Genomic DNA, 22,420 nt, shown 5'->3' with positions numbered 1-22,420 from the left:
GGAGTGCTATCAGGCCCTAAACAGAAAATACATCCCTGCAAAATACCTAACCAAGGCAGAAGATTTAATACAAAGGCAAATCCTGACCAAGTACAGGCTCAGTGACCACCTGGCTGGACAGGGAGAACAGACGGTGCAGTCACTGTGAGACAGGAGAGGTGGAGATGGAGACTAACTTCCTCCTACAATGCAATAAATACAAAGAAACAAGATATATTCTTCCACAAAAAAAATCACTCCCACATTTCCAAAACAAGACCGAGCTACAGATACTGGGCGTGCTCCTGGGAGAGGGATACACAGCCCCCACTAACTGCCCTTCACAGGGTGAACCCTCAGCACAGGGTAGCAATTCAGCTATAGACTACAGTACATATTACTGAAATGTATTTTTATTACTATATTTTAATTTTTATTTGGTCTATTATTGCAGCATTATCAATATTACGGACTCCATTTCCCCAATTTCTCATGTATTCAATTAATTCCTGTTACACTATGCAAAACAAAAAACTGATGTTAGTTATATTGTACCTGCTTTGGCAGTAGTGATGTTAGTCATGCCAATAAAGCTCCCTTGAATTGAAATTGACCCCCGTGCTTTTTGTATGTGCAGATCTAGGACTTAAGATACCCAGTTTATAGCAAAACCCAACATTACTTCCTTATTTCAAATTACTCCTTTTAAAATGAGTCAAGAGGACCCTGCCTAGACTCATCTCCCAGCTCACAGGAAGTGGAATCCCTCCTTGCATACAGTCCAGCGCTGAAAGCAAAGGCAAGCCCCCCCCACGCACCCCACTCCTCCTCTAAGGGGGAATTCCAGCAGGTTTGGGCTCATGTAAACCAACAGATTGCTTGTTCAACGACACTTGACACACATTGGGTAAACAGCAGCAGTTTATTTGTCCACAGCCATTGGGAATGGATCAGTCCAATACCAGGAAATCGCAAGCAACAGTCAAATGGCTTTATAGCAGAGCGTCCGCACTCAGCGCGTCTTCCGTAGTTTTGATCGCACCAGAAACACCAGCAACACAATGAAGGTCACAGCCACGACAGACGCGACCAACACCATCAGCCCAAAGCTGATTAACTGGGACACTGCGGAGAGGAGAGCACTGCATGTACAGCTACCATTTAGAGATTTAAATTAAAAATATGAAAAATAAGATACCATCAGTGTGTTCATCTTCCATTGCAGAGACTGGAGACGTGGTCAGTGCTGCGTTGGAGTTGGACATCTTCCTTCGCAAAATGGGATTTCTTCCTAAGAGGTGGGGGGGGGGGTGGGGGAGGGAACCATTAGCATCTGAAAAATCAATGATGGATCTATACATTAATAAAGTCACTGGCACTTACTGCCATCCTTACGATTGCCCCGGTTCAGAGCTGGTGGAGTCAACACAGCATCACTGGACACACGGACCCCCTTTACAGGAGTCCGGGGGCGTCCCAGGGGACCAAACATTCCTTGAACAGGGAGGGGTTGGGAGAGTGTTAGTTATTGGTCGTCTTTCCAGCAGTTCATGACGAGAAGTTTGGATTTAGACCAGAGGGGTGTACTACGAAGAGAGTTTAACCTACTCGGAGTGATCAAGGAAAGTCAGGGTTGACAAACTCCGATTGCCTAAACTGGTGTTAACTGGTACTACAACGGTGATTAAGATGTCGGTTAGTTGACTCGGTGTGACTTAACTGGAGTTAGCGAGTGTTCGCGTGAAGTGGGTGCGCAGGCGCAGTGTGTGTACCGGACTGTCCCCGGAATAATGCAGCCGATAATGTCAGGATATGAGGGGTTAAAGAAAGGTTAGCGGCTAAATGCAACACTGTGGCGTCCAAAGCCAGGGAGGCTTGCTGGCAGCACATTGCCGACAGTAAATTCGGAAGAACAGCATTCTTGTCATATGTTCTCCATTTTGTCACATATTTAGACTATTTTACGTGTCCTTACATCTCAGTTAGGATAATTCAATTATAGCCTACACATGGGCTACACCTAAACCAGTTACTCACAGTTATGAATTAAGATCTACTAAAGCACCAAGGCTGTAGGGCTGCCTGTATGAATTGAATGCTGTCGTGTTCAGAATAACTTCATTCTAACAATCATTTCAGCTGCAGCCCCAGTGGAAAGAGCACCTGCAACAAGTCCAGATGAAATACAAGAATTCTTTCAAGTGGTGTGTATTAATACTTATCAGTAATACACAGTACAAATGTGGTGTAGCCTACAGTATAATAGCCTATTCAGGTGTTCACAGCAAACAGAAAAATGGCAGAGATGGTGAAAACCGGAGGAGGACATGAGTCACAAATTTCGGGAATCCACTCTTGGTCGTGGCTCACCACTTAATGCGTTAATAGAAGTAGAAGTTTTAAGGACAAAATAATGTAGGCTAGCCTACATGATCAAATGCCTGAACACTGATGTTGTGAAATTACTTCCTATTCGCATAATCCCCCTCATGTTCTCCCAGGGGTGCTCTAATGGGGATATGCGTACAGTCAATAGCACCAACCACCCTCGGGATTCCTATGGAAAATGCGTGTTCTGCATATAGGCCCAGCCTATGCATATTAAAAATAAACCAAGTATTTTTATATTGCGAATTACTTGTGATCGCATAAAAATCCTTTGATCTTTAGAAGGTTTAAATGGCCAGGGACACAACAAATACATCCAGGAGTTTAGCGAGAGCACCTTGCGAGCTGCACGGCAGATGGTATTCCTGCTCAGAGGTGCAGCATCACTTTTTTTTTTTTTTTTTTTCTTAAAAAGAGCTCACCATGCTTTTTATAGTTCTTTCGCAGACCAGGTTTGGAGCCAACTGTGCTCACTGCTGCACTGGACACTGTGGCGTTCAACTCCATCACAACAAGTCCTCCTGTGGGAGGGGTAGAGAAACTGTACGGTCAAGCCTTACACCCAGGGGACAGCCAAGCCAAGAGCGGCTTAACTTACCGTTTTCTAGTTCGGTGTCCGCCGGGGCCTCAGAGTCGCCGTCCGCCTCATTGCTGAACACCGGGTGGGTCTCTTGTAGGCCAGGGCTCTCTGTAGAGGGTAGGACTGGGTGACCTGGGATTAAAAGGGCAGATGTTTGCAGGGGATAAAAGAGATTGGAGATCCCTAGATGTTAAAATTGAGCAGAGAAAAATAAAAGTTTCAAAGCTCTGTACAGACACTGGTCTAAAGCTCACCATTGCTTTGCACATCCACAACAGGGGAAGAGGTAGCGATGACAGTCTGGTCACTGGGCACCACTGGGGTCTCAGTCATCCCCAGAGTGGAAGGTCCTTCCGAGAGGGCTGGAGAAACTGGTCCAAGACCAGAGAATTCAGAACTCTCCGGAACTGGAGGGACAAGCAAGACCTCATACTCTAGATTGCTTTCAGACATGGCTTCAGACACTTGGACTTCAGAGTCCGTCAGAACGATGGCATGACTGGACACGGTCTTTCGTGGAGCAGGGAGCTCTGTGGAGGAAGGGAAGATTGACAGGTTACAGACGCGGAACCCCTGGAGTCCAGATCGAGTATCCAGCAATGCTCAGTTTATCAGCACAGCTCAGGCAGACATCAGACTGAGGGGGTTTTTCCCCCCCACCTCGGATGCACTGCCAAGCCATGGTCAGGCTAGAGGGGATTACCATTGGCAGAATTGAGGGTGTCCAACAGCAGGGCATCTTTAGTCAGGAGCAGCAACCCACTGGAAACCACAGTCTCCCCCAAAGCAGCATCTGGTCGCACCTCAGTTACAGATCGTCCTGCAATTTAGATAGACACTGCAGATCAGGTTTTTAAACCAATATACCGGCACCTAAAAAAGAGCATGGAGTAGAGACCCTACTTACGCCTCCTTTTACACGATGCCACACAGCGGTCAGCGGCGGAGGGGAAGCACACGGACGCACTGCAGTGAATGAAGATCTGCAGACAAACACGAACCAGACCTCAGGGAATCTCCTCCACACCAATACAAAGACTGCAAACGAGACCAAAAGCTACAGGAGGTCGAAGGCGGAACTCACACTCTCCTCCAGAGGGTCCCTGGTGTCGGGGTTTACAAAAGTAAACATACGGATCATAAACCTCTTGTAGTGAGTTGGGAAGGGCAGACCAGAAGACAGGCTGACGGGAATCACGCTGGTGACGTAGTCGTCACCACTGTATGGGCACCTGCACACATTTCACATTCATTAGACCGCCAACCACACAATGCAAGCGGCTTGCCATCACACAGTCAATTTACCCGTGCACCAGCAGGTCCCACTGGGGCTGGCCGAGGGGGCTGGCGACAGATGTCGCCCAGCAGTTGTCCAGCATCAGGACAATGTTGGGGTCTGTCCTCCCCAGGATGCGGACCTCCACGGGCACGGGGTCCCGCAGGACTTTGGTCACAGGGTAGTCCCCGTCACCATAGTAGGAGCTGTACTGCTCTTCTGTGGGTCAGAGAAATTAAGGTCACATGGACACCAGCATTTGAATGCAGGCAACAGCTCCCAAAAAAGCCCAGCCTGGTTTTCTCATGTGGAAGAGTTAACAGACCTTGAAAATGGCTATAAATACAGCTCACACACTGGGCCGGTTGAATCCCCTGAATAGCTGCACATAAATCAGACCAGGGCAAGAACTAGTTTCCATGAGAGCAGCACAAATACCTCTAGCAATCCGGAGTTCCAGGCTGAGGGGTCCTGGGGCCACAACCGAGGGGGGCGGGGCGACAGTCAGGATGACCGTATCCAGAGAAACCAACTCGTCTCCCGAATACCTGCACCAGAAAGAAAGCCTGGAGGAAAGGTCAGTCAGGGTCAGGGATGGCAGTTGGGGCAGAAGACAGACACACCCCCAACTAGACTCACTTGAAAGTACTGTCTCTGGTGATGGAGCCATTGGGACCCTCGTTCACATCCATAGCGGCAGAAAGCAGGTTCTCATACACCAGGTCACCAGCCTCGCCCTGGAACAGGACAGAACCACCGAGTTTAGAGAGCCACTCCCATTGGCCGAGCGGAGACCAGGGCTTAATGCTCTCCAATTAGAAGAGAAATATTGGACAAGGCCAAAGTTTCCGCAGTTAGACACCACGGGAGGTTCCTGCATCTCTCGCTAAAGCCCAGATTAGAACTGTACACTCAGCCCTATTGTTTTAAACTCACCAGTGGGTTGAGATCAATAACTCATTGTAGACAAACTAGAGACTTGGGGCTTTCAAATTAGACCACCCATAAAAAGATCAGACTGTGGAGACGGGGACTTGTAAAGTAGGTAGAAAGTGTCCATGGATTGTCATTTTAAATAAAACTCTTAACTGGATAGCAATTTAAGGAGTTTTTACCTAGTTGGTTTGACTAGTACTTAGTTTATGCCATTTATCTTTGAAAGTTAAAATTGGTTAGTGTTGCATCTTCTCATGATCAACAATGCAGAAACTGATTCTGTAGTTTGTATGCTTTCATTTGGTTGGTCACACATGCTTGTGGCCCTTATAAGGGCCCTTTTGCACACATTTTGTGGTACAAATGCCACCAGCTTTACAGCATGTTAGGTTTTCAAATGCATATTATTCCTTCAGGTTGGAATTTGAGTAGGTTACGTCCGCCAGGGTTTTTCCACCTCAAACAGGCATGTGCGGAACATGAACTACAAGAGCTGCAGTGGAGACCCCCCGGACCCGGCTGCCCCACCCTGCACTGCACAATCATGTCACCTCCAGCTGGGTGCCGCAGGCCTGGACGGGGAAGCGGAACACGGCGAACCCATCGGAGATCCCGGCGGCGGCACACGGAGCGGCCGGGCCGGAGAGCAGGCTGAGCGAGTCCAGACGCAGCGGGGGGGTGGTGGCAGTCCTGGACACCACGACCACGAACTGCCCGTCCCCAGTGCACTGCACCGTCACTGCAACGAGAGCGGGATGAAACGGGAACCCACCGACAGAGCCAGTCTGAGCGAGAAAGACCCCCAAAACCAATACACCGCGACTCACCCATATTGCCGTAAAAGCAGGCCTTCCCGTCGAAGCAGCAGCGCAAGGCCTCGCAGTCACTCTGCGCGATGGCGGGATCCCCACAAGCGATCCTCAGGGTGTCGGGCACCGAGCAGCGCCCCGCAGAGCTGCCCCCCGGAGCCTGGGCCAGCGACACCGCCAGCCAGGCCAACAGCACCCCCGCGGCTCCGCACTTCAAAATCACCATCGTGCGGCGCTTCGGACGAGATAGCGAGGCCTCCTCCGCGCCGAGCTTAAATAGTTCCCCGCCGCCGCTGATGGAGGCGCGGACACACCCACAGGCCTCACGGCCACTGAGCTCCTCCGGCTCAACAAGCAGGGGCCTAATGAGATGCGTGTTTGCGAGAAATCCGTCTGGTTTTCACCACAGCGCAAATACCACACTGTGCAGTATTTTTACCACAGCGCACCACACTACACTGCACAGAGTGGTACAAAGATGTTGCAGCTCACTAACACTGTGGCATCTGTATTTCATTATTTTAGCGCTTAATTGTGTGCAGTGTAGCCACTTCCATAACTGAGCCAGCCTGCAGTCACTAATTACAGAATGTATTTATCGTATTATTATTATTATTATAAGAAGTAGTTGTAGTTTGAAAGCTATTAAACAGCCTAATGCAACTCATCTCATAAATCTATTTAGACGTTTAATTTCTTAAGGTAAATCAGAGACACCAGCCATGATCTGCAGGTGGTTCAGTGGGGAGCAGAGGGTTAATCCTCCTGCGGGGAGTTTGGGGGGAACGGCCTGTGCTGTGGGCCCGTCCGCAGCGGACCCAGACAGAGCCGGCCCGTAGAGACGAACCGGATCGGATCGGACAGCCGTCTGGGTGCGACCTTAACACAGGCCTCGCCCCCCGCTCGGCGACAGCGAGGAAAGACCCGCCCTTGAAGCGGGTTAAAGGGAAGTGGAGCCCGGCGAAGGAGTCGGCGAAAGAGAGAGAGAGACGGGTAGGCAGTGAAACGTGAGAGAAAGAGAGAGAAAGAGAGAGAAACAGAGCGAGGGAGGGGGGCCCGGAAACATGGCGATACCAGCACCACAACAACACCTCCATTCCCCGGCCCCGAGAGCCCGCGTCCCTGCCCTCCTGCGCTTCCTGGTACTGGTGCTGGTCTGCGCTCCGTCCCTCGACCCTTCCGCCAGCGCCGAGGCCGGGGTGCCGAGGCGGGCGGCCGGGGAGGCGGAGGAGACCTTCGGCCACTACCACGACTACCAAGCTCTGTCCCAGCTGCTGAGCTCGCTGGCCGAGCACAACCCGCACATCGCCAACCTGTCCACCGTGGGCCGGTCGGTGCAGGGCCGGGAGCTGTGGGTGATGCGGATCACTCGGGACCCGACGCGGGAGCAGCCGGGGAAGCCCAGGGTCAAGTATGTGGGCAACATGCACGGCGACGAGACGGTGTCCCGGCAGGTGCTGGTGTATCTGATCGAGCACCTGGTGTGGCGGTACGGGCAGGACCCCCGGGTCACCGAGCTGGTGGACGGCACCGACATCTACATCATGCCCAGCATGAACCCGGACGGCTTCGAGCGCTCCGTGGAGGGGGACTGCCAGGGCAACGCGGGCGGCCGGGAGAACGCCAAGGGCCGGGACCTGAACCGCAGCTTCCCCGACCAGTTTGAGAGCATCAGCGTCCCCCGGGAGGACGTCCCCGAGGTGGTGGCCGTCATGGACTGGATCCAGAAGAACAAGTACGTTATTGTTGTTGTTATTGGCTGTGAATAATTGCAACGCAAGCAAACAGTATTCTGTGTTGCTCTTAATTGCATTGTCCTCATTTGAGTTGTTATGATGGTTATTATTTAGTGCTGATCAGTACGTTGCTTGTGTTTCGCAATGCGTGGTGGTTAGCGGTCTGTCCTGTAACTTTTAATGACGCTGGCTGTGGCGCCTGTGTGAGTCGCTCGGTCGTGGTCAGCTGTAAACACGTATATAAGACACCTATTCAATAACAGGTGTGCGGCTGCTGGTTATAAAGTTTTCTGCAGCGACAGGTTTCCCATCCAGAGCGGTTTGCTGCTTATTAATCACAAAACTCCTTTAAAATTCCATTCCCCCCTTTTAATTGTAATATCATTTTTACAAAGCATATTCAGGACCGTCTATTAGACCTGTTAATTTTGTGCTTCTCTGTTTTTCGGGCTCTTGTAATGTGTCACAAAAACAATCTAGCTGGCATTATCTTTTAACTTTGTTAGTTGCATATTGTGGAATAAAAACAGTGTCAATGCCCGTCAAGGACCCATTTTAGTGAGACTGGATGATGCATTTGCCTTCTCTGCCAGCCTTCATGGCATTCCCCCATCGTTAGAGCCCTGCTTGCCAAGGCCCGTCCCTCTCAGTGTCCTGACCACCTCTCTACCGCCACCCCCCTCCGCAGGTTCGTGCTCTCCGGCAACCTGCACGGCGGCACAGTGGTGGCCAGTTACCCCTTCGATGACACCCCCACCCACGAGTCCACCGGGCACTACAGCCGCTCCTCGGACGACGCCCTGTTCCGGTTCCTGGCGCGGAGTTACGCCGAGCGGAACCCGGTGATGAGCACGGGGGAGCCCCACTGCCCCGACGCACCCTCCGAGACCTTCGAGGACGGCATTACCAACGGGGCGCGGTGGTACGACGTGCCGGGTAAGGAAGCGGGCGGGTTGTGTAGCGGAGGAGTGCGTTTCGTCCTCTGGTTGTGGATGGTTGTCGCACTTGGTTTCGTCTCCAAAACCTCCCTCCCACCCTCACTGTCTCTTCCCCCTTCTTCTTCTTCCCTCTCTTTCAAACACTTACAGCCACAACCCCCCTCACACTCGCACTCACACTCACACTCAGGCTCTCTCCATCTGTTTTTATTATGAAGCCTTCAGCAGGCCCCAGGGTTGCGTGGTGACGGATGGTTAGTCTGTGCTGTGTGCACGTTCTCCTCACAGGAGTGTTAATTACGAGATAGCAGCCCTGCTCTGTGGTGTTAAATAAGGCTGCCTTGGGATCTGTCCTGAATTGGGGGCTATTGAGAGATTGTGTTGTGTCTTACTGGTGTGTGTGTGTGTACCCTTCTCTCCGTGTCCCTCCCACAATTCCCACATTCTCCCCAGTTGGAGCTGGTGTGCCATGTTGGTGGTGTGGTTTCTGCCCAGGTACAGAGCAAGGCGATACGGGGGCGCCGGGATGGTGGGGTTGTGCCAGGCAGGTGTTGAAACCCCTGGGGAGCACTTGAGTTTGAAGATATTTTATTATTTTTTATTGTAGAAGATCCCTGATCCCAGCCTTTTAACCTCCTCCACTTTGTTCCGTTTGCTTTGTTGCTGTGCTGTATTTAGTTTGTGTGGGTCACACAAGGTCAAAGCAACGCTAGTCCTTTGGTTTCATTCCCCCCTGGGAACCTGATCGCGATTGTTACTGTACACCCAGACCTGCGGCTCAGGCTCCAAGCAGCGTCTCGTGTGCGAGCCGAGTTAGGGGCCGGGGCTGAAAGAGGCCATTGTTGTGTGGGTTTGAAGTCATTAACCCTCGCCTGCCCCCTCGAGCATAAGAAAGTTTACAATCGAGAGGAAGCCATTCGCCCCATGGTGCTCGTTTGGTGTCCATTAATGACTAAGTGATCCAAGGATCCTATCCAGTCTGTTTCTGAATGTTCCCAAATTGTCTCTTCAGCCACATCGCTGGGGAGTTTGTTCAGATTGTGACGCCTCTCTGTGTGAAGAAGTGTCTCCTGTTTTCTGTCTTGAATGCCTTGAAGCCCAATTTCCATCTGTGTCCCCGGGTGCGTGTGTCCCTGCTGATCTGGAAAAGCTCCTCTGGTTTGATGTGGTCGATGTCCTTCATGATTTTGAAGACTTGGATCAAGTCCCCACGTAGTCTCCTCTGTTCCAGGGTGAAAAGGTTCAGTTCCTCAGTCTCTCAGTAGGACATTCCCTTCAGACCTGGAATAAGTCTGGTTGCTCTCCTCTGAACTGCCTCTAGAGCAGCGATATCTTTCTTGAAGTGTGGAGCCCAGAACTGTCCACAGTATCCAGATGAGCTCTAACTAGTGCATTGCACAGTTAGAGAGGCATATCTCTCATGGCAGGGTGATGTTCACAGTAAAAGCTGCTTTTCCATGTTTTTCTTTCGTGCGAACGGGATTCTCCTGTGACATGGTACACGGGCTGCATCCCCCACAGTTGTGTGTATTGGGATCAGCCCAGAGCTCCTCTGAACTAGACTGGAGGAAGTGTCAGGTGTTGATGCCCATTGGTACAGGCAGGTGACAAGTCCTCCTCTCCTGCAGATTGCTTTAATATCTTGTTTTCATTTCCCCAGACCGGCACGACCTGTTCCAGACGTGCTTGTGTTTGCATTGTAAAGTAGCAGCACGGTTCACAGTGGCAGGGCTGGGGGTGTTGTGTTCATGAGTCTCTGCCGTGTTTCAGTGTTTAACCCCCTGAGCCCTGGTCCGAGAATGAACTCCCTGTGACACGCGGCTGTGCTGCATTGCTGAGACCCATGTGTGTGTCAGGCAGGAGAAACCCTGCCACGGCTATAAACAGTCAGGATTTCACTGTGTAGAGCATTGTTGTAAAGATGTAGTAACAGGCCGGACTCTAATGGGGTTGGGGGAGTTTTTGCATTGCTGGTTAAGCTCCTGTCAGGCTGCAGACTTTGTTTTTTCTCTTCTCATGGTCAAAAGACACACAGATTAGATCCCACACGTGGTCATTTTAAAGCTCAAATCCAATATCGTGTCTACTCATTCGGCATGGGAGGGGGATTTTGATAATACGTCTGCATGTATTATGATGATGATGATGATGATGATGATGATGATATTTTTAGGCAGTGCATTATGACTCCAGGACGTCAGAAGTCTTGTCCTGATCTCCGTTGACTTTGATTTGCCGCAGCTCTGAGCTTGGTATGAAGCCATATGTGATCTGTTTATGCGGGCGGCTGAATCAGATGTCAGGAGGGGGTGGAAGGGGGTGCCAACACAGAGCTGCGTTGTAAATACATACAAAATTAAGGCAGAAAAAGAAAAACAACAGAAGGAACAAATGTTTTGATTCTTTGGAAAACTAAAACAGCAGCCAGTGTGAAATTCGGCGTGAGTCCATATCCTTCAGACATTTCCCAGGTATTTTGAGAGGGGATTTGGTGATGGAGTTATTTGGAAATGCTGGGATTCCAGTTCATTACCCTGGATAGGATCATCACGGGCTCTCTGACGTTCTTTGGCCCGTGACCTGCGAACATGGAAAATGATACAGAGAGGCACAGCCTGTTCTGAGGTGGAGGAATCCATGTACAGCGTAGTGTGGTGACTCAGTCAAGGATGTGCGTTTGCGATATAGGATCTGCTCTGTTGACTTAAGCCTGGCTTTACATTTGGGCCGTGTCTGAGGACTGCCGGAGGAGGCGGGCGGTTGGAGGATCGGGGGATCGGCTGTCTTGGGGGTGGGGTGGAGGGAGAAGGCAGGCTCAGACCAGTCTCTGCCTGGGGGGGGGTGCGCTGCTCTGCGCTGCTTGGGAAGGGAACTGCGTCTGGCCCATGTTTGCCCTCGGGATTTAGCTGGGTTGGGGATCCTCGACTGTAGAGACACAACCTGAGAAACATCAGTTCCCCCGGGCAACTCAGTTTTTCTTTCTTCCACAATTGCTCTTCTATGAGGCGTTTAGGATTCTCTGATGGTGCAATAGAACCTGCGTGAATGACTATGAATCACAGTTAGCGCGAGGTGATTGTGTTTTGCCTTTCTGGAATAACAGAATTGCCACCTCTATGATATACATATCCACGTATATGAGCACACTCAGAAAGTAGATCCTTTGAGGTAAATAAGTCTTCACCTTCATGAATAACTCTGTTAGGCATTACCAGTGACTAATGGTTTACTGCCCTGTCATCTGTGCGGTCCATTTGAAGAGTGACGTGTGTGTTGATATCACTCCCTCGTGTCTCTTGTTCATGAGCGTACAAATTGTCCTTTGCATTATTCTTATTATGAAAACGAGTGCAGAGATTACACAGCGAGAGATGAGGGATTGTGTCTGGCCCGGTCCCTCACTGGGTTTGCATACTTTCCCCTGAAATTGCAATCCAAAATCCACTCTATGGAAAATTCTGTGTTTGTGCCAGCTCCCTCCTCCACCTCCATGCTGGAGAATTAACAGGCTGTGCAGCTGCCATCGAGGGGGCAGCCCCCCGGCCCCCGACCTCCATGTCCCCCTTATAAAGTATCTTCTGGACTCGAGTTCGATCAAATCCTGGACCCACCTGCCACTCGTGAGCTCCTCCCCAGATGTTGGACTGTGCTTGGGGTGCCACAGTTTTTTTGTTGCTGTTTTTAAAGGACCAACTGGCAGGTGGTTTGAATTAATTTGTGGATCAGGTCATCACAGTTTGGGGGCAGCTTTTCAGAACCGGTCTCGTCTCGGGGTGTCCTGCAGCCACTGGTCCAGGTGGTGTCTCCCCAGTGCTTAGGGAAGTAGTGTGTTCCCCTTTCAGTTTGAGTTTCTGTGAAGCTCTGTTATTGCTATTTTTGCTAATTATTCTTGTATTGTTATATTTATGTGTATATTTTTAAAACCATTATGACATGGTACATTTTAACACATTTACTACATTGGCAATTAAATCAAAAGCAGGAATAAATGGGACTTTTTTTCATTCTTTTCTTTCTTTCAAGAGTTGTTTAGCTGATCAGCCTCGGTTTCTGAGTGCTGTACAGAGTGGCGGTGACAAAAATAAAACGAACAATGCAGTAAAGTCTATTAACCATGCCAAAACTGCCACACTTCCTGCTTGGGTCGATACACAACGTTGAGCCGTGGATCCACATCAGTTTGTCTTGGAGGAGTGTCTCCAGTTACCCGTCTGCCGTGCGAGGAGGCTGGCGCGGGGTCAGCAGGCAGCGCACACTGGGCACTGCTCCATGGTAAACGCATCACATGCATTTCACTGGACACGGACAGCCGCGGCCCGAGAGAGAGAGAGACAGTCGCTGCCAGCAAGAGGAAACAATGAACCTTTTCTCTCGTTTCCAGTACAGTGATCGTTTTAAAACGCAGACCGCTAGACCTCAGGTTATCGAAGTCCTTTACAATTTATGCCTTTTCTGCTTTTCATAACAATAAATGTGCATCTCGGTGTGCATCAGATGAACTGAAGGGGTGTCTGAAGGAGTCTGCAAACATGTGGTTCAGAGCCTCGATTCCCACTCTCGCTCGAACACGCACTTCCTGTTTTTCTATACTTAGCTCCTTCTTCTTTTCTCCTGTCGTATGTGTAATGCGTCCGGAATGCTAGTGATTTGGAATCTTGGACGGAGTTTCTCGAGAAACTCAGTCGTTCCGTTACCACATAGTTATTCTGGTTATTATTTTCCATGCTTTCGTTTGAAGAGATAGCAGAGTTTGATTGCCCAGCCTTCTTCCTCTGTAGATATTTCTTAAAGCTACTTGTCATTATTCCCTTATAAACCTTGTCTTGGGTTATACATTCGGTAACTCATTGATTGTAAATGTTTATATGACCTCGTCCATAAGACCGGAAACCCACACAGGCCTGGCCAGACCCCACTGTGCTGCTCATCACGTAGCCCTTGTTGTGACTTTTGTGGTATTTTGCAATCCCCGTTCAGGAGGCATGCAGGACTACAACTACCTGAAGGGGAATTGCTTGGAGATCACCATAGAGCTGACCTGCTGCAAGTACCCTCCCGCCTCGCAGTTACAGAAGGAGTGGGACAACAACCGAGACGCCCTGCTCTCCTACATGGAAAAGGTAGGCATGCAGTCTTATTCACTCCTGGTGGCTCTGCGAGTGGAGAGAAGGGCCCTCGGTGTTAACTGCTCTAAATAATCGGTCTGATTAAGCCTTTTAGGACTCTCCTTAATGGGAATCTGAAGCCTGCCTTGAGACTCTAGGTACAAAGATACAAATCCAGTGTGTGGTTGTGTGTTAGCCGTTACCCAGAGTGCACTGTGTCCCACGCAGGAGGAAATGGGCGCTGGCGCTCATATTAACAATGGAGAGGAAAGGGCCACTCAGCACTTTTAAGTCGATAATTTGTTTACAAGATGGAAATAAAAGATGCATTAGTGAACGGGCCGAGGCTGAGAATGGGTAATGCATCCCACCCATGGGGTTGTTGCTTCCTGTTTGCATATGACCTTCACTTAAGCTCTGGCATTGCTCTGGTATGGCCTTTAGATGCCCGGCTCCTTATTTACCCCTGTGTCGTTCTATTGTGGCTTTACATCCCGGCCCCCCTGTCACCCCTCCCAGGTTCACATCGGGGTGAAGGGCTACGTCTGGGAGGCTGAGAACGGCTCGGCGCTGCCCGACGCGCTGATCACGGTCGCCGGGAACAACCACAACGTGACCACGGGCCAGTTCGGTGACTATTATCGCCTGCTGCTGCCGGGGAGCTACAACGTCACCACCAGCGCCAACGGGTAAGGCCGAGTCAGGTGGAGAGGACAGGCGGCAGGACAGTATGATGGGAACCTTTTCATTCGTACTTTGTGTGTATAGATCATATTTGTTTATTTATCAGTTTTATCCAGCTTTTTTGTTTTTCCCTAAATATAGATTGCGCCCCAGGCCTGTTAACAGCCTCTGGGTTTCATGCAGTAAAATTCGCCCGTTTCCTCCTGTCCTTGTTTGCTTCAAGTTATTGACATTATCTAAAAGTTGATGTTAGGAAGCTATCAAGAATCCTGATACGGTTAGGGAAGTCCCTCTATTGCATGCCTTTTTATTCTTTCCTCATGCACATGCCTGTATTCATATCCCACCACCTCTGCGTCTGTCTCGGGTCATTCCTTGTGCCCCTCCGCTGTGGGCACCCGGTCTCGTTCCGCAGTCTGTAGAAAGCTGTGGTCTCCTGCGCTGGTGTGACGCTGCGTGTGCGTGTGCCCCCCCCCCCCGTGCGCAGGTTCGTCCCCGTGACGGTGAGCAACGTGCAGGTGACGGAAGGGAAGCCCACGGAGCTCAACTTCACCCTGGCGCCTCTGCGGCCCGACAATGGAAGCGCCATCCCGACCACGGAGGGCGTCACCATCCAGGCAGCAGTGTCGTCATCGAGCGCCGGCACCCCCACCACGCCGCGGCCGGAGCCCCTGCCCACGCAGCCGCAGGACTTCCGGCACCACCACTATGCCGACATGGAGCTGTTCCTGCGCCGCTACAGCATGGACTTCCCCGCCATCAGTCGCCTCTACTCCATTGGGCAGTCCGTGCAGAATCGCGAGCTCTACGTCATGGAGATCAGCAGCAACCCCGGCGTCCACGAGCCCGGTACCGACCCACGACCTGGGGTTCTGTCTCAGCCTTTTGTTCCTTTCTTCCCTGTGTGCACCCCTTTATTTCCCTCCCCATGTCCGCCATTGTTGACCAGCCACTTATTTCATTTCACATGTGTTTAGTCTCAGGTCTACTGTTGAGCAGCCTGAAGGGGGTGTATTATATAATATAATGAAATGACTGGACTAGCTGGAAGACTTTTGATACCTTTAGCACAATTTATGTCCCTCCAAAACCTTCTGGGGATAGGGGGTGGGGCTAAGGCTTCATTTGCATGTGTCTATAGTCATATAGTACAGTAGATGTCTCTGTGATTGGCTCACACACACACCGTGGGGTCCCTGTTACTCTGCCCTCTGAGCATGTCCCGTGTCGTGCCCCCAACCACAGGCGAGCCGGAGTTCAAGTACATTGGGAACATGCATGGCAACGAGGTGGTGGGCCGGGAGCTGCTTCTCAACCTGGTGGAGTACCTGTGCAAGAACTTCGGCAGCGACCCTGAGGTCACGCAGCTCGTCAACTCCACGCGCATCCACATCCTGCCCTCCATGAACCCTGACGGCTACGAGGTGGCGCAGGAAGGTAATGTGCTCCCGCCCAGACAGACACGCACACACACATGCACGCAGGCAGACAAACGCACAGACACAGACGGGCAGACGGACACACACACACACACACACACAGACCAATATACTCACGGACATACAGACAAATAAAAACGCAAACCTCCCGCTGTCATGGTGTCTTGTGGGGGAAGGACTGACCGCAGCTCTGCTTGCTCCTCAGGGGACATGAAGGGCTACGAGGGGCGCAACAACAGCAAGAACTTCGACCTGAACCGCAACTTCCCTGACCAGTTCGTGGCCATCCCCGACCCGCAGCAGCCCGAGACCGTGGCCGTCATGAACTGGCTGAGGACCTACCCCTTCGTCCTGTCGGCCAACCTGCACGGAGGCAAGTTTCTCGTGATGCCATGCCCATCATCTTGCCCATTTTGGGGAGGGTGGTGGGGTGGCAAAGCTTTTGTAAGAGCTGAATGTCTTTACCCGCCCTCTATGAAGAGCACTCTAATCTGTCCTCCGGTGCACCGCAGGGTCGTTGGTGGTGAACTACCCATACGACGACGATGTGGAGGGCGTAGTGACCTACAGCCAGTCCCCTGACGACGACGTCTTCAAGATGCTCTCGCTGGCCTATTCAAAGGTGGGCGTCCGATTTGAAGCGTCCCCCAGTTTGTATGACGTTCACAAAAGAATCTGGTTTGTAACTAAACAGCACTGTGCCTGTCTCCTTAGGTACATCTCTAAAACACAGAAACAGGCATAAATCACTTCAAAAGGTTGTATTAAAATGCAATCTGTTTGTTTTTTTGTCTTTTCAAAGGCATTTCTGTCCCGTGACAATGCCAGAATACACTGGGAGACAGTGTTTAGATAGCAGCTGCACACACAAGAGACATTGTTGTGCTGGTTAGAGCTGAGAGGGAGAGAAAGGGAGGGAGAGGGACAGATGGAGAGAAAGCTGGAGAGAGAGAGAGAGAGAGAGAGAAGGGGAGATAGAGGGGGAGATGATGTGAGAGAAGTGTATGTTTGTGTATTTAGACCCATGAATCTGTTCTCTCTGTTGTCTGTGTTTAGGAAAACCCGGTCATGTACGCAGGCCACCCCTGTCAGGAGCTCTACCCCAATGAGTATTTCAAGGATGGCATCACCAATGGGGCCCAGTGGTACAACGTGGCAGGTGAGGCTGTGCGGAGCTCTGGGCGAATGATCTGTTGTTCCCTGTTGCCCTGTGCCAGTGCTTTGGCCACAATCGTGTAACACATTCAATTGAATATTAACTTGGCAGTTATAATCTGAATTAAATGTTTGGCTTTGATTTTGATAATATTGTCAGGGTTGCCTGGCTTCTGATTGATGACTGCGGCCCAGAAAATCTAAAATATATATTATACAGACATGTACAGTTAATTCAGGCCCCCCAATATTATCCCACTCTGACACCAACAGCGTTTTGTAGCATAGTACGGGAATGGTGCTTTTCTGACTCTAAATGTCGGTGTAAAGTAGAATGAGCGTATTGAATTGTTCGGTCAGATGACGCGTGTTCCTGGTGAGAATTTGGGATCCCCCCGCCACACTTGGATAGGATTGACCGCGGGGTGGGTGTGTGTTTCTGATTCTCAGGCGGGATGCAGGACTGGAACTACCTGAACACCAACTGCTTCGAGGTGACAATCGAGCTGGGCTGCGTCAAGTACCCCCCGGCCAAGGACCTGCCCATGTACTGGGAGCAGAACCGCCGGTCCCTGCTGCAGTTCATCCACCAGGTCAGACCCCCAAAGGCCCCCTGCAAAGCACACTGCCTCTGCTAGGAGAGGGGGAGAGGTGGTGTCCATGCTTGCCCCACTAAATCACTCTAAGGGGTCCTGATTTGTGTAGGTTGTTGCGGAACATTAGGGCATGGTCTGCCCTGACCCATCTTACTCTGACCCGTCTCTCCCTTCTCTCGGGGCTCCAGGTACATCGAGGGGTGAAGGGGTTCGTGATGGACGCCAAAGACGGGATAGGCATCTGGAACGCCACCATCTCCGTGGCCAAGATCGACCACCCCGTGACCACGGACAAGGCCGGAGACTACTGGCGGTTGCTGGCGCCGGGCACATACCGCCTGACCGCCACGGCACGCGGGTAAGGAAGCTCACGCCATTCACTAAAATCCCACACTGGGCCGCATTCAAGCAGGAGAGAATGCCAGATAACCAGCCTAACGCCATCACCGTATCCCCCCCCCCCCGTCTGCCGGACAGGTACACCCCGATCACGGTCTACACCACGGTGAGAGAGGGCCAGGTGGAGCACGTGGACTTCCGGCTGACCCGCGCCCGCAGCGAGGAGGAGGACCCCTTGAAGGAAGAGTTCCAGAGGTTGATAAAGGAGCTGGCGTCCGAGAAAGGCCTGGAGCGCCTGGTCCTCAGCACGCCCCCCCAGACCAAGTTCCACCGCTACCGGCCCTATAAGGAGCTGTCGGAGTTACTGCGCAGCCTCAACCTCAACTTCCCCAAGATCACGCGGCTCCGCAGGTGGGCGCCGGTGTGGTTTTGGCAGCAGTGGTTGTAATGGTAGCATCAGTCATCGCAGGAGATGTTTTAGTCATAGTTGTATCGATAGTAGCAGTAGCTTTTGCCTGATACCTGTAAAGTCTCTATACAGTCGCACAGGGTGGCTGACATAACCAGCTTGAGAAAGTCTGTGTGTGTGGAGCGTGTAGAACCACGTGTCGATGTCCGTCCTCTCGGTCATGCCTGCTGGTGTGTGCCGTGAGGCCCGTTGTCCTGATCCCCGTCTCGTGCGTCCGCAGGCTGGGGCAGAGCTGTGAGTTCCGCTACATCTGGGCCCTTGACATCTCCAACAAACCGGAGGAGGCGGAGCCGGCTGAGCCGAAGATCCGCTTCGTCGCCGGCATCCACGGCAACGCCCCCGTGGGCACGGAGCTGCTGCTGGAGTTCGCCACCTTCCTGTGCATCAACTACGGCAAGAATGCGGCCATCACCAAGGTGAGGCGCCGCCAGCCCCTTCGCCGGTGGTTGGCACGCTGTTTTTCTTCCTTTGCTCAGATTCCTTTTGCTCCCCTTTGAGCTTCGGCATTGATTTTGTAACACTCTTAACTGACACTCAAGAATCATCCCTCTCTCCTCTGCAGCTGGTGGACGAGACGAAGATCGTGATCCTGCCTTCCATCAACCCTGACGGGCGGGAGCTGGCCAAGGAGGGCGAGTGCACCTCCACGGTGGGTCGGCTCAACGCCCACGGCAAGGACCTCGACGCAGACTTCTTTGGTGAGCGCCACAGACAACAATTGTGTGTTTATTTACGTGTCTGTCTTAGTTTTCTTGTTTCACCACTCCCCAATATCTTCTCTTCTCGCTCGTCTTTCTGAAAGCAGAAAACGCCAAAACTACCCGTGAGTCAGCCACCCTCCCCATGAAAACTGGGTCAAACCAGCGTGCCTGTTCTGGCGGTTGCGGCCATGTTCGAACCCGGCATTTACCATCACGGGACGTCTCTTCAGTTTAAAACGGCCCGCTGTTTCCCCCGCAGACTCCTTCCTGTGGGTTTTTTATTTCTGTTGTCGTCTGTTTTGCAAAACCTAAGACACGGTTTTCAGCCACGCTTCCTGTCTGTGTGTCCCTCGATTCGCACGGCAGGCTGAGTGCGGACACGCAGCTGTGGCGGCTGATCTCCATGGGTTTCCCCACCTTTATGTGTCTGCCTGTCTCGTCTGCTGGAACGTACAATAAATTGAAACCTCACATTCCCCCCCAGCAACATGCAAACAGCAAACCAGCCGCTCTATTAGGCGCTCTGATTGCATAATGACGTCCGTTTCTGTGTAGGAAACACCTCTCAGCGCATCATGGAGACCGAGCCAGAGACCCGCGCCGTGATGGACCTGATCAAGGAGAAGGGATTCACCCTGTCCGTGGCTCTGGATGGCGGCTCGGTTCTGGCCACCTACCCCTACAACAAGCCCGTGCAGCCAGGTAAGCCCGACGACCCGGAAAGCCCGAATAAACACAAGTATATGTCTCCCATCAGCCTTGTTTACAACGTGGAGAAATAAACACTCAGGTTTACAAAACAGCTAATGAATCCTTTACTTTTGTTTGCTCATATTGGGTTTTAAAGGGAAGAGTAGTATGTCAGACTTATGACACTTTTGTTTGTTTTCCCATTTTAAGAAAAACAGTGTCATGAAAATGGCTCATTCGTCTATTGAAGAAGATAAAACAGGCTCCCTCTGTCACACCAGCCAGAAAAAAAGAGTAACAATCGCATTTTTTAAGTTGTTCCCCATCATAATTCATGCAAATACTCAGGCTGGTGATTTCAGATCCTTTGCCGTCTGGCTGCTGTCTTATCTGTAAGGCGACAGATGTAAAGTTGTGGTAAAGGCTTTATGGTGTCCAGGACTACAGTGCGGCTCTGTCAACAACAGGTTTCCTTCCTGGGCTGCTCCTCAAACACATTGGGACACTTAACCCCCTGTGTGCCTCAGAGACACTTTCTGATAGCAGATGGTTGTTATATACTTCACAACTTTTGCAATTGTATCGGCAGCTCAAATCAAAACGTTTTCTTCATCCAGTTTCTTTTTACTGGTTATCGTTGTCTGACGTTTTGTTCTTGTTTTATTTCAGTTGAAAACCAGGAGACTCTGAAGTACCTGGCGTCGGTGTATGCCAACAACCATCCCAAGATGCACCTGGGCCACCCAGGATGTGCCAACAGCCAGGGTGAGAATGGGGTCTCTTACTGATGTCTGTCTGTCTGTCTCTCTCTCTCTCTCTCTCTCTCCCTCTAACTCTGCTCCTGTGTTCGCAGTGGAGAATATCCCAGGCGGGGTGCTGCGGGGCGCGGAGTGGGACAGTCACATGGGCAGCATGAAGGTACGTCCTGCCTTTCAGTCCCTCTGTATTGTTTCCCGGCGACTGGGCATATTCGTGGGTCGGACATGGTTTTAGGCAGATGGCTATATGCCTCCCACCGTCGTGCCCCCGGAGGCAGAGTCTCACCGCGTTGTGTTCCCGCAGGACTTCAGCATGGACGTGGGCCACTGCCCCGAGATCACGGTGTTCACCAGCTGCTGCCTGTTCCCCAGCACCGACCAGCTGTTCACCCTGTGGGAGGAGAACCAGAAGCCGCTGCTGAGCATGCTGGTGGAGGTGAGTCTCCACGGTCTCCGTCCCCGTCCGGCTGTGACTCGCTGGAGCTGCACATGTGTGGGTCCGGGTTGGGCTCGGCTTAAGTCCTTTGATTGGCTTGTTTCTGCCCCATGCCTTCTGTGTGTTGAAGTTACCTCTACTAGGCCGTGCTTGTTTATTATTACTATATCCCTCTCTCTCTCTCCTCCTCTCCAGGTCCACAAGGGCGTGCGAGGCATGGTGAGGGACAAGAGTGGGAAGGCCATCGTGGGGGCGACGATCCTGCTGAACAAGGGGGTGCGCGTCTACACCGGCGAGGGGGGGTACTTCCACGCCCTGCTGGCCCCCGGGGTGCACAACATCGAGGCCGTGGCCGAGGGATATCAGCAGCAGGGCCAGGAGGTGAGGCTCGGCCCAGCAGAGCAGAGCAGAGAGAGAGAGACACACACACAGACACACTGTGTTTGCTTCTCACACTCAGTACTGAAGGACTTCTCCTCTCCGCTCCCCCCCCCCAGGTGTTCATCTCGTCCTACGAAGCGGCACGCTCCATCCTCATCGAGTTTGACATGGACAACCGCATCTTCGGGCTGCCCAGGGAGTTCGTGGTGGCCACCGCAGGTACGCCAAGCTCCTTACTAGGGCGATGCCGGAGTTGATTTCTGGTGTGGTGTGAAAATGAGAAGCTCACCTCGTGCCATGGAGTGTCCTAGACGGCATCCATTACATTTTTCTCTTTGTATACCCCTCCCTCCCTCCCTCTCGGACAGGGGCCTCCATGACGGCCCTCATCATCACTGCCTGCATCATCTGGTGCGTGTGCTCGGCCAAGTCCAACCGGCAGAAGGATGGCTTCCACCGGCTGCGGCAGCACCGTGACGACTACGAGGACGAGATCCGGCTCACCTCCATGGGCTCCAAGAAGTCCCTGCTGAACCACGAGTTCCAGGACGAGACGGAGAGCGACGAGGAGACGCTGTACACCAACAAGCACTGAGTCGCCCCCCACCCCCCCACCCGGTGCCCCAGAGATTGCCGCTCACGGAGACCCCGACACGAGGAGAGAGAGAGAGAGAGAGAGAGAGAGAGAGAGAGAGAGAGAGAGAGAGAGAGAGAGAGAGAGAGAGAGAGAGAGAGAGAGAGAGAGAGAGAGAGAGAGAGAGAGAGAGAGAGAGAGAGAGAGAGAGAGAGAGAGAGAGAGAGATGTATCTCTTGTGTTTCAGGAACTGGAGAAGTGTGAGGGATACCGGTTTGGTTGTTTTGTTTGTCTGTGTGTGTGCGCCGTTTCGACCCTTTTTTCCCGTTCTCGGGGGGCCAGGGAAAGCCCACCGCTTCTCGTGACCCCAGGGGTACGCCGGGGGGGGATCAAATTTGTATTTATTTAATCGCCCCTCCTTTTGCACGAGCCAGTCTGTCCCCGCCCCTTG

At 51.8% G+C, this 22,420-nt stretch overlaps 2 protein-coding genes across 2 annotated transcripts; one reads left to right on the top strand and one right to left on the bottom strand.

Moving 5' to 3' along the window:
- Window positions 1-882: 882 nt before the first annotated feature.
- LOC136718348 (zona pellucida sperm-binding protein 4) lies at window positions 883-6,761 on the bottom strand. Its single transcript, XM_066696048.1, has 14 exons — window positions 5,987-6,761; window positions 5,711-5,898; window positions 4,863-4,960; window positions 4,662-4,789; window positions 4,253-4,442; window positions 4,032-4,179; window positions 3,855-3,930; window positions 3,651-3,767; window positions 3,202-3,477; window positions 2,966-3,079; window positions 2,790-2,888; window positions 1,363-1,473; window positions 1,178-1,270; window positions 883-1,104 (listed from the first exon to the last, which is right to left on the bottom strand). The coding sequence occupies exons 1-14, from the start codon at window positions 6,192-6,194 to the stop codon at window positions 992-994; spliced, it is 1,959 nt and encodes a 652-aa protein (XP_066552145.1). The 5' UTR covers window positions 6,195-6,761; the 3' UTR covers window positions 883-991.
- Window positions 6,762-6,926: 165 nt separating this feature from the next.
- cpda (carboxypeptidase D, a) lies at window positions 6,927-22,104 on the top strand. The gene is made up of 21 exons (XM_066696047.1): window positions 6,927-7,703; window positions 8,393-8,640; window positions 13,620-13,762; window positions 14,267-14,436; window positions 14,919-15,280; window positions 15,677-15,868; window positions 16,076-16,243; window positions 16,383-16,492; window positions 16,927-17,029; window positions 17,476-17,618; window positions 17,810-17,979; window positions 18,099-18,371; window positions 18,650-18,845; window positions 18,992-19,127; window positions 19,686-19,832; window positions 20,490-20,585; window positions 20,674-20,738; window positions 20,883-21,014; window positions 21,210-21,395; window positions 21,512-21,614; window positions 21,764-22,104. The coding sequence occupies exons 1-21, from the start codon at window positions 7,033-7,035 to the stop codon at window positions 21,988-21,990; spliced, it is 4,041 nt and encodes a 1,346-aa protein (XP_066552144.1). The 5' UTR covers window positions 6,927-7,032; the 3' UTR covers window positions 21,991-22,104.
- The last annotated feature ends 316 nt before the right edge of the window (window positions 22,105-22,420 follow it).

This window comes from Amia ocellicauda, chromosome 22, assembly GCF_036373705.1.
Source record: "Amia ocellicauda isolate fAmiCal2 chromosome 22, fAmiCal2.hap1, whole genome shotgun sequence".
Classification (NCBI taxonomy): Eukaryota; Metazoa; Chordata; class Actinopteri; order Amiiformes; family Amiidae; genus Amia; species Amia ocellicauda.
The sequence above is the reverse complement of the archived record's forward strand: the minus strand, read 5'-3'. Positions and strand labels throughout refer to the sequence as shown.

What these genes read in the sequence shown, in the direction of transcription:
- LOC136718348 (XM_066696048.1), bottom strand. Translation starts at nt 6,194, where the DNA reads ATGGTGATTTTGAAGTGCGGAGCCGCGGGGGTGCTGTTGGCCTGGCTG. An exon ending in GGAACTCCGGATTGCTAGAG is followed by an intron (nt 4,443 to 4,661) that starts GTATTTGTGCTG and finishes TCTGACCCACAG; the next exon opens with AAGAGCAGTACAGCTCCTAC. An exon ending in TGTGGATGTGCAAAGCAATG is followed by an intron (nt 3,080 to 3,201) that starts GTGAGCTTTAGA and finishes TTTTAATCCCAG; the next exon opens with GTCACCCAGTCCTACCCTCT.
- cpda (XM_066696047.1), top strand. Translation starts at nt 7,033, where the DNA reads ATGGCGATACCAGCACCACAACAACACCTCCATTCCCCGGCCCCGAGA. An exon ending in TGCTCTCCTACATGGAAAAG is followed by an intron (nt 13,763 to 14,266) that starts GTAGGCATGCAG and finishes CACCCCTCCCAG; the next exon opens with GTTCACATCGGGGTGAAGGG. An exon ending in CCAGTGGTACAACGTGGCAG is followed by an intron (nt 17,030 to 17,475) that starts GTGAGGCTGTGC and finishes TCTGATTCTCAG; the next exon opens with GCGGGATGCAGGACTGGAAC.